At 35.7% G+C, this 11613-nt stretch overlaps 1 protein-coding gene across 1 annotated transcript; it reads right to left on the bottom strand.

The window, feature by feature from the left end:
- Positions 1–5468: 5468 nt before the first annotated feature.
- LOC132285831 (putative UPF0481 protein At3g02645) lies at positions 5469–7259 on the bottom strand. Its single transcript, XM_059788059.1, has one exon. It carries the CDS (start codon positions 7197–7199, stop codon positions 5568–5570), a length of 1632 nt encoding a protein of 543 aa, XP_059644042.1. The 5' UTR covers positions 7200–7259; the 3' UTR covers positions 5469–5567.
- Between the last annotated feature and the right edge of the window lie 4354 nt (positions 7260–11613).

Raw genomic sequence — 11613 nt, 5'->3', positions numbered from 1 at the left:
GCACCATTGAACTTGTCGATCTTGATATTTCCTTCTTTTGTACCCATCGCTCCCATTCGAACCTAATGGCTCTGATACCAGTTGTTGCGAAATTAAATAGAAAAACACAAGAAATAGATCAAACACACACACAACAAGAACACACACAGATTTTACATGGTTCACCGAAAATTCAGGGTTATATCCAAGGGTTGTAGGGATTTCAAAATGATGATAAAAAACGGCTGCAGATACAGAGAGTTTAGAATGAACAAATACCCTCGTACTAGGGCAACATAACAAGTGCGGAAATAACCAAAATACCCTCTAAATAAGTTCGGTTTTGGTGTACAGTATCTATCAGACTCCACACTACCCATCAGTGCCATCAAAGTAGATCTTAGGAAAGCATTTGATTCTGTCTTATGGCCCTTCTTTTTGGACTGTCTCACATTATTGGGTTTCTCTACCCTCTTTATTAGCTGATGATTTCATCCAACCCCTAGTTTCAAGTATCACTGGAGCTGTTTTAATCCAGCTCTGTCACACCTAATATTTGCTGATGATCTTCTTATATTTTCACATGCTAACATTATTTTAGTGCAGGTTATCAAACAAGCTCTTGCTTTTTTCAGCTGGTTGTCAGGAATTTCCTATCAATCACACGATGAGTAATATTTTTTTTCTGGTGTTACCACTTCTCTAGAGGCTACCATATTGAACACTCTTGGGATTCAAAAGGGAGCTCTGCCCATTAGATACCTTGGAGTGCCTCTTATTTCAACAAGACTCAAATTATTGGACTACAAAATACTCATTGAGAAAATTACAAAAAGAATCAGCAACTGGACAAGCAGATTTCTCTCATTTACAGAAAGAGTCCAACTTATAAAGTCAGTTCTTTGCAATATGCTCATGTTCTGGGCTACCAAGCTCATCATTCCTATCAGTAGTACATTGAATGAAATCAACTACATTCTTAGAAAATTATTATGGACTAGCCAAAAACTCAAAAAAAGTGGTGCCAGAGTTACTTAGAATAATATGTGTAGGCCCATTTCAGCTGGGGATCTAGGTATTCCTCATTTACAAACCTGGAATAATGTTGCTATCATGAAACATCTCACCAAGGATAGATATGTCTAGACTTTAAAGATTCCACAACCTTGCTCTTGGACCTGGAGAAAATTTTGTAGCTTAGACCTGCCATCAAACCCTTTGTCAAAATAGAAATTGGTAATGGCCATAATACTAATTTCTGGATTGACAATCAGTGTTCTTTTGGCCCTCCATAGCATCACATTACTCCTGCACAAATTCATAACACTCATGTTGATCTCAGCACAAAGGTTTTCATTGGATCTTCATGGACACTCTCATCTGCTATCACTGCCATTATCGCACAGTTTCTTAACCTCAATGTTCTACCATTAAAGTCACTACCTTATCCCTTACCACCATACTCCCTTGGACTCATCTCTCATGCTTCACAAATGAAATTCCCAAGCATAACTTCATATTATAGGTATCGATTTTGCACAAATTACCGACCTATAATCTCAAGCCAGTAGCCCATTGGAATACTCTAAAACCATGTAGCCTTTGCTCAACAAATCCGGAAACACGTGATCATCTATTCTTTCGTTGATCGTTTATCTCACCCTTGTGGAACTTTTTACAAGCACGTTGTGCCTGCTACACTCGACTTTCATCATGGAGAGAGTTTATCACTTGGGCATGCCAAATTTGGATAGACAAAAATGATCCTAGGAACACAGTTCGTAAGCTATGTCTTACAACACTAATATACAACATTTGGTTGGAATGCCAAATTTTGTCCAATAGCAGAAGAGAACAGAGATACACAAATTCTATGTTTCCTTAAAGAATTGTAATTTATTTTTCTGCTTTGGTTAGATTATAAATTGTTTTTAGGGTTTTGTTACGAAATTGCCAAAGGGGGAGATTGTGAGATATTTTTGTAAATTGGCATATTTCGGTAACAAAACAAGTCCTAGTCGAGTTGTAATTTCAGTTACCATATCAGACTTGACATCGACTGTGGAATTCAGAGGTTGAACAGAAGAGGAAAGTACTGTTGATCATCGAAAAGGAAAGAACAATACATTAGGATATCGTTTCCCACTTAGGACACAATTACCTATATGGCATATATTCAGAATTACCAAAATACAAAAAATTCAAGTTTCAGTTGGATTCTGTTTAGTGGGAACCGATAGGAGAAATGGGATCTAGTAGCATAAGTACGTCGGAAAGGCTTCTGACCTTCTTGAACCGGTAGCAAATTTTGGGAACCGGTAGAAGAAGTCCATCTTGAACCAGTAGCAAATTTGGGAATCGGTAGCAAGAGTCCTGACAGCATTAGAACTTTCAGTTTCTTATTCTAATTGTTTCCTTTTTTATCCAACCTTCCTTCCAAATCTTATGCACGAAATTTCCTTTATTTTCAGAAGGAATAGGACTTTGCAAACATCTATATAAACCATGTCACATACATTGGTTTCTTTGGGGAAGAACGTCTTTTGTTATACATATTCATTATCATTAAAAGCTTTAGGAAGTTTTTTTCTCTCAGAAAATCAAAGTTGATTTTTCTGTAGTCTTCCTAGAACATACACATATTCACCTAGTGAGGTTAAAGTTATGGAGTTCGAATCCTGATCGTGATCATACAGTTGCATCTATAACGATCAAACGAAACAGATCTTCTTCTACATCATTCAGACGATTAAAGAACAGAAGTATACGCAATCACACTTTGGAAGGGTTGGAGCATTCGCGGAGTGCTGTCTGATCTACCTACTACTCTTCTACAAATATCAAGTGTAAGCCTGAGGTCAAGTTGTTGTTGGACGGAGAGTCGCAAAGCCAGAGGATCATCAGCAGTTGGTGTGGTGTAGAACGATAGGGTGTGAGCCAGAGTCAAAGTTCGGTATACTTTATTCCAAGCATAGTGGATTGGTTTACCTTGGACTGCACAAGTCCACGAGATTTTTCCCATAACAATTAACGTATTTTATCAACTGGGGTTTCCTCGCTAAAATCCTGGTGTCATCTCTAATTTTATACTTTGCTTTATTTTATCTGCATGTGATTAACTGTTTAATTGCTAGAATAAGTTAAGTTGATAACGACACAAATCTGTTTTCCAAAACCTAAAACTTTCCTAAATACATTCCGCTGCGTACAACTCACAAGACCTACCATCAAACCCTTTGTCAAGATAGAAATTAGTAATGGCCACATTACTAATTTCTGGATTGACAACCGGTGTTCTATTGGCCCTCTATAGCATCACATTACCCCTGCACAAATTCAGAACACTCATGTTGATCTCAGGACGAAGGTTTTCATTGGATCTTCATGGACACTCTCATCTTCTATCACTGCCATTATCCCACAGTTTCTCAACCTCAATGTTCTACCATTACCCAGACCAAACCATCATGACATGGTCAAATGGTTACCATCCCCCAACAGGACATATTCAATATCCCATACAATCACAGCCTTATACCCTACCGCCATACTCCCTCGAACTCATCTCTCATGCTTCACAAATGGAATTCCAAAGCATAACTTCATATTATGGGTATCTATTTTGCACAAATTACTAACCTACAATCTCAAGCCAGTAGCCCATTGAAATACAATACTCAACTAGTCCGGAAACACGTGATCATCTATTCTTTCATTGCTCGTTTATCTCGCCCTTGTGGAACTTTTTACAAGCACGTTGTGCCTGCTACACTAGACCTTCATCATGGAGTTCATAAGCTATGTCTTACAACACTAGTACACAACATTTGGATGGAATGCAATCGAAGATATTTCAAAGGTTCCTCACTTTCTGCCAATGTCTTACTCAATCGAATTCTCACTGTTGTTAGACAAAAGTTTTCTTGCCTCTGTCTCAAATGACTCGTGCAATACTAGACATATTACTTTCGAATGGGAGCTTCCTGGATCTTTCATTTGGCTTCCACCGATGCCACCGGATTGACAAAACTTTGGTCACCTTTGTCGATGCTCAAGCAGTGGTGGTCAACTGAGCGCACCGGAATGTGTTAGCCTTTGGCTCTGTTTTGCAATCTCAGTTGTAAGGCCTACTTGTATAGGCCTACCTTGTACAAGTTTCAACGGGCCACCTTGTATCTTTTGACCCAATATGGGTATGTACTGTTTTTCATATTTATCTTCCTTGCATCCAAAAATAGAATTTCCCCTAAATTCTTTGGCATTGTACCGACACATGAACTCCTATTGCTATATGTTACACTTTTTAGCCTTTTTATTTTTATTTTTATTTTTATTTTTGAAGCTTGGAATAATGCACGGCAATCATATTATTAGCAGCGGGTTCAGTGACTGTCACAAAAAACCGCTGCCAATATAGAAGTGTTTCGTTGTACACATGGTTGAATTAAGATCTTCTAATGGACTTTTTCCTGTCCTATATTTTATGATACCTCATCAAATGTCTTAAAATACGTTAGGTTAATTGATTAATTTTTTAGTTATTTTTCTTCACAATAACATTATTAGTTTGATGAAAAGATTAGTGGCATGGGTATCGATTGAGTATAAGAAAAAAAAAAAATGAGAAGTCCCAGTTATGACCTCCAGTCCATGAGAGTGTCTAATTAGATGTTCCATATGGGTATTACTTAGTGGCCTAGTGTTATAAGGGAATAGTTATTCCACATCGAATCCAGATGGGAGAGTAATTGAGTATAAATGGGTGAGTATGCAGCACTACCCAACAGTTTGATTTTTTAGATAGGGTAAGCGCTCACCCGTTACACCTAGTTGGTAGAGTGCCGACTCTCGAACATGCGTATTCATGTTCGAGTCCCCTCCTCCTAATATTCTAAGAAAAAAACATGTATGTTTAATTTTTCTTTTTACTGAAGTACCTTTCTAGTTTTTCTTCTCACTAAACTACTTTTCTTTCTTTTTTCAATTTTTTTTATTTTTTGGATACTTCTTGTTGGTAAGGTGGCGCAAAGTCCACCAAAACTAAATACAAAACTAAACTAACGCAAGGTTTAAATACAAAACTAAATCCCTCCCTTACACCAATTGCTTTTAGGAGAAATGGTGGAAGTTCAAAAGTGGTATCAAAGTCCTCAATGGACTGACCGCCACAAACACAATGTTTAAGTACAAAGTTGAAGTCCTCTTTAGCACCAATTGGTTTTAAGAGAAAGTAAAACTTCTAATCCTGCATAGTGAAATCTTTTGAATCTTTACCTTGAAAAGTTACAGGTATTTGATTTGGTAAATGACATCACTTGTGCAATAATTTCATATCGTTTATGTGACAACTAAATTATATCGTTGTTTCAGCAATTCATTATATAGATCCGATCTAAAATCCAAAAAATCTATTTCAATAAGACAATTCCAATATATATCACCACCACCACATATATATAGGAAAGATATGAAAAGGCAGAAAACCACTTTTATTAATTTTGAGTGAGAAGACAGAGAATGAATTCATGATAGAAAAATTAATCATGAATAACATCGGTCATGATAGAAGTACAAATTACACAAAATCACTAACTGGTTTTGACTTCAAATATGCGGGCACAAGAATAGACAGAGCAAAACGCTTGTAAGCTCATCAACAAAAGGAGAAAAATAGTGGCCAGAAATGTGAGAAACTGCCATGAGCCAAACACATAAATCTTCATGAATTTTCCGACTTTGACATTCCACCTTCCATGGTAATACTTGTTGACGTCTTCGATCACTTTATCTAAGAGTGATACTTTGGTTAACCTAATAGACTTGGTCATCCCATTCCACAGATTGGTCACCTCTTTATCACTCTTCAAATGGTTCAAAATAATCCCTTTTTCTCTGAGCAGCTTTGCATCCTCTTCATCATCAACAATCCCATTCATTAATTCAGTGTAACGAGTGAAAACCAATGGCCCCGATGCATTGCATGCTTCATATGCTACTAAGTTTCTCATGATGACCTCAGTGTTCACGTCTAAGCTGACCGGAGGGAGGTACAATGTATTTGTTCTAACATCGAAACTAATGTTTGAGATGCCACCCTCAGTGGGTAAGAAACGGACACCGGCTTTGGAGAGATTGGTGACTGAAGGGATTTCGATTTCCACAGCCATTGGAGGCTTGTCACAGTTAGTATTCGAGTTAGAAGCATTCTCATTTTGGAGACTGCCTTGTTCTATATCTTGGGAAGAGAATGACAATTCAATCTTTTGTTTCAACACTCTAAATGGTGGAAGGTTTGAGATGATACCCCAAGGCAATTTTTGTATCACTAGAAATGGTCCTTTATTAAAATTTGGAAGGACCTCCCAAATCATAACAAGGAGTTGTTTAACATAGCTTGAATTGGCAGAGGATTGTTCTTCTCCTTCCTTGACTTCATTCTGATCCTGATCAACTTGATCATATGTTACTTGGGATGATTGATCAAAATTATCTTCCCATTTGGTCACTATCCCATGGTACAAAAAGTCCAGCACGTGAGCATGCTTGGAGACTTGAAGATTTGGTAACACCTTTATCATCTTAAAGGGAGAAACCTCCTTGCACAATCCCGTTAACATGGAATGTAACATATCATCCGATAATTCCAACGATGAGAATTGGAATTCTAACATCTTCCTTAATACGAAGAGTGGAATTTGATTCTCCAACATTACCATGTCACGTAGAATGGCATTATGGCCAGACTTTCTACCTGCAATATCGACCAAATGGGAAATCCTAGAATATTCTCTTGTTAGAGTCTTACCTTGTTTGAGAGCATAGATTTGTAGGAACTCAAGCAAGAATGATGCATCAATTGCGATCATCCAGGTTAAGGTTTCACCATTGAAATCTAGGTATTTGTGATAGGAAGCTCGAATCCTCAACTCGAGCTGTGTCAACTGGTCAACTAGAGAGTGGAAGTTGATGCTATGGAGCTTTTTTTGCATTCTTTTAGCTGCAGCAAGCTTGCATCTCTCCGTCTCGTAAAGCTCGGGACGCGAATGATGGTATGGACCTAGCGCAACTTCTTGTGGAATATATGAATCTGGATCAGTAGCCATTAGGATTTTGGGCACGTTGAAGATGCTCACTGGGATTTCAGTGTCCTCTTCAAGCTCTTCATCTAGGATTCGACGGATTTGAATGACCCAACGATGTTCATCAAAGTTTGGGGTCATGGTGGGGTTGAAAAGAAGAGATGTCTTAAGGGTTGTTTTTTCAAAAACAGGTTACTTATAAGGGTGTAATAAGGTAAGATGAACTTTACTAACATGAGATGAACTTTACTATATATAGGGTGTACTAAAGAATGTGTTTCTCATGTTATGACGGCATTCGTTTACTGATATCTCACTTTCATCTGCATTCCTCAGTAGTACTTCTACGTCTCTTCCTTTTGTAGAATTTGGTGTTTTGATTTTCAAATCCAAGGAAAATAACTTTTGTTTTGTTTTAAACCTCGAAGTACTGGTGGGTACAAATGAGCTAGTTTGACCCGTATCCTTTAATTAAGACTTGATCGAGTTCCACATTGCAGAAGTCAAATGAAGAACAATGACTTTGGAGTGATGTTATGACTTTCTTTTTTAGTAAATAAATTCTTTTTTCTCCTCTTTTTAATAATTACATTCTTTTTTCTTTTCTTTTCTTTTTCCCTTTTTTCTTAAGAACAAAATTGTCCGTAATACTTCTTAATTTTATTTATGAGTTAAAGACACTAATTTCATTTCACTTTAGAAGTGAAGTGCATAGATAAAAAAGAGAGTTCAAATATGGTTATGCTTCCACAATTATTTTTTAAGCTAGGAAGCATATACTTGTCCTTAGGGATGTCTTAATTATATTGGACACACGTGGAATATGGTCTAAATCCATGTCGGACATGGTTAGGAGTGCCATTAATTTGAATATTTTAGACATTGCCTAGACAGTGAGACACGACAAAAAGACATATTCAAGGTATTTCTTGATACGACGGGAATTTTAATTCATTTTTTAAAACAATGAGATTCAATGCAATTAAAATATATTTATAGGGTAATTATAAAAAATATTATTAAATTTTAAAATAGAAAATTACTAACATCAAGTTCTAAGCTTCAAATTAGTAAAATTTCATTCATGTTTATATGGATAAAATGAGCAAAAATTATTATTCATATCTATAAAAATGTGTGTGTATATATATTTGATGTATCTCTATTGTATTCATATCTTATTTTTTCTTTTTAAATTTCATGTATTGCCGCATCCTTATTATGCTATACGTACTCAAGTTTCATGTTTATATCCGTGCTTTCCAGATTGTAAATAAGTTATGAATATACGCGATTTTTCACTTTTGGTACTTGAACCCTCCAGGGACATGGTTGTCATACCATCAAGATGTCGAGTTTATGCAAAACAAATATCTTTAAACTAAATCTTATATTTGTTAGTGTTTTTTTTTTTTTTTTGAATAATAATAATTTCGCGTCTTTTAGAATAATCCATAATCTATTATGCAATTTCTCATCTCACATACACCAACTTTCAACCTAAAAAATATGAGGCCAGAGTTTTTACCATTTGCATTGTGCATTAGGGCCTTCCCATTGGAGTTGGTCACCGCATTTGGTCACGCGACACATGCATCTTTACAAACTAATTGTTAACTGATTATGTGGACAGTCTCGTAATTTACCATCCTCTGTAAATAACAAACTTATGGTACAATAAGAGACTGCTCTTGTAATTTGCCTGCAACTCAAAAGGGTGCAATGACGGCTTGTTGGTGTTAACTGGACACTCGTTTCACTATACTTTTAAAAATAGAAAGTATAATAGACTAATAAACAAATACATATAAAAAATTTTATGAAAATAAAATTTAATAAATAATAGGCAATAAAAAACTAAAAGAAAATACACTACTAAAAATTAATAAATTTGTTATTAATCATTTATTAAAAATATATATATATATATAAAAGTTAAATCGACATTTATATAGTAGCATAGATAATTACCATTCCCTATATATGTATATCATCTACACGCATCCATAACTCTTAATTAAGACTCTTGCTTAACAGGGGACTTTTTTATATTAAATATATATTATTAATAATATTTCTTTATTAAAGAGTGGGTATATCATTATATTTAAAGAGTAGGGGAGGGTGGTTTCGTCTTTTTAATATTAAATATTTGACTTAGCCGTATAACTTGAAGAGTAGAGGGGTTGGAGTTTGGTGGGTGCTTGTGTTTGTTCTACCATTCAAAAAATAAATAAATAAATCTCCACTTTCTCTAGATGTTTAAGCGTTTTTTCACATACAACACATGCGCATCAAACTTTTGACTGTATAGCGTGTTGAACTGTCCCCTATTAACATGCATTCTTTCCATGCACACACAAGCACACACAACAGCTTCCAAGTAGCTTCTGCTTCTCCAACTTCCATTTGTGTCCTCATATTTTTCTTCCTAACTACACAATAAATAACCAATCAAGAAATGAAAAAGCCATTATTCTGTACATTATTGTTTTTTAATTTTTAAAATACTTTTATTTTAAATTAATTTAATTGTAAAGAGTATTTTATATAATGTATCACCAAATACATAATATTTTTTTTTTTTTACTAATAATAATTTTCTTACAACTTTTATTGACAAAAACATTTTTTTTATTATAACAGCAACGTAAAACGGGATTATATATTGTCTTTCTGTATGACGATCTTCCTGTCCCTAACGTGTGTTGTCAATGGGCTCTCTTGTAACCAAGTTTAGTCCTTCTTGAGATTTTAATTTTTCAAGATTATGTACTTAAAGGAACTACTATCAAAACGTACGTAATATAGTGCGTGTGAATGCGTAACGAATTTAGACTATCTCGCCCAAAAAGTCAAAGACTAACAAGTCCTGCTGTACTAGGTGGAAAAACTTTAGTCCTAGAGAGCATCTTCTACTTGACATTTTTTTTTTTTTTTTTTTTCCACATTTGAGAAGTTGAACCAACATTAAAACGCGTCAACTTTTCAAAATTTATTTTCAACTCCTATTTTTATCTGAATGTCAGTGAGAACATTATTCCACCATCCTTTAAGGATTCCTGACCTATATGGATGTACTTATATTTATGCATGTGCCTCTGAAGGTCACGGGAAGATAATAACTTACCAAATAATATATGTGTGTGCAGGATCGATAATAATGATACTAAACGATTAATAATATAAGATTAAATAACAAGATTTAAACAAGAGTTAAACAGACTTACAGAAAACTTTCTTTATTAAACTTCCAAGCTAATACAGAGAAATATTACAAAAGAGAGAAAAGGAAATTGAAAGATACATTGATGGGAAACTTTGCCCTCTATTTATACATAAAATGGACTTGAAATTATCAGTTTGAAGTCCGCATAGTGCATGGGATCGTGTGCTGAAATATTGCAGTCGGTCGGCCCACCACGAAGTTCTGTCTCCTTATCGGATAGAAAGTAGATATCTGATGAAGGAAATACTGTGGAACCAAAAACTTTTGGGAAAAGTTCTTTGGCTGCTTCTGTCGGCAGGATAAGAGGAATCTTTACTTTTTGGGTGGATTCATCTTGTCCATCAAGTGACTGGTGAGAGAGTCCCAATAGTCTACTACTGTAGGCTCATCTTCAGAAATAAGATCTTCATTGGGATCTTGTGCATAACCGGCTAGACAGGAAAACTGATTACCGTCTTGACTGGTCTGGCTAGAGATTGACACCATGGATGCATCATCTCGTACTGTAGGAGTGGAGGAATCAAAGGATTTAACAAATTTGGTCCTCATAAAATCCATGCATTTAACCATTAAATCAGCTTCGGTAATTAATGGTTGTTGTTTTCTGATCATATCTTTAACAAGTTCAAATGGGTTAAAGATTTCGGGTTCTGGAATAGTTAACTTTGGAATCTTATCCATGTATTCCAGTGTTTTCTTTCTGATCTGATGGAGGAGGGCTTGGATAGGTTCTTGAGTAATGCCTGACCACCATCGGTAATAAAAGATCCTCTAGAGGACTGGTAACTTATCAGTGGTAACCACATTGGAAATCCTATTTCCAAATCCAAGGGATTCCAAATTCAGTAAAGAACAATAGGGTGGATTTCCCTACAGGAATATTATCCTGCCCCCGTAATTGAGGATGAAATTGTTGCCATGGTAAGTATAATTGGCTGATAGATTCGGGCAACATATCCAGATCAGGGCCAAATATAGCCCACCAGGGTATAACCCAGTTGGGGAAATCAGCCTTAACTGATTGAGGGCATATCTTGAAGAACCAAGAATGCTTATGCTTCGGATTTTGATAAAAGAACGAATATGTCCAAGCTGAGATATAATCCCAATAATTATAACTGTGACCATAGGATATTTTCCTTGGCAAATTGGGATTTAATCCCCAGTCACTAGGCCGTATAAGCCTCTTAAAGATAGCTTTACTATAAGTAAGAGGACTATCTTTGGAATTCGGAAATTGCTTCGTGTGGTTGATCTCCACAGAGGAAGTTTCAGTAAGAATGGCTTCATAGATATATCTATGACGACCATCCGGTGCAGCATATT

This window comes from Cornus florida, unplaced genomic scaffold (assembly GCF_030987335.1).
Source record: "Cornus florida cultivar Cherokee Brave unplaced genomic scaffold, ASM3098733v1 CherokeeBrave_3.0.0_Hap2_Chr11, whole genome shotgun sequence".
Classification (NCBI taxonomy): Eukaryota; Viridiplantae; Streptophyta; class Magnoliopsida; order Cornales; family Cornaceae; genus Cornus; species Cornus florida.
This window is presented reverse-complemented; position numbering and strand designations above follow the sequence as displayed.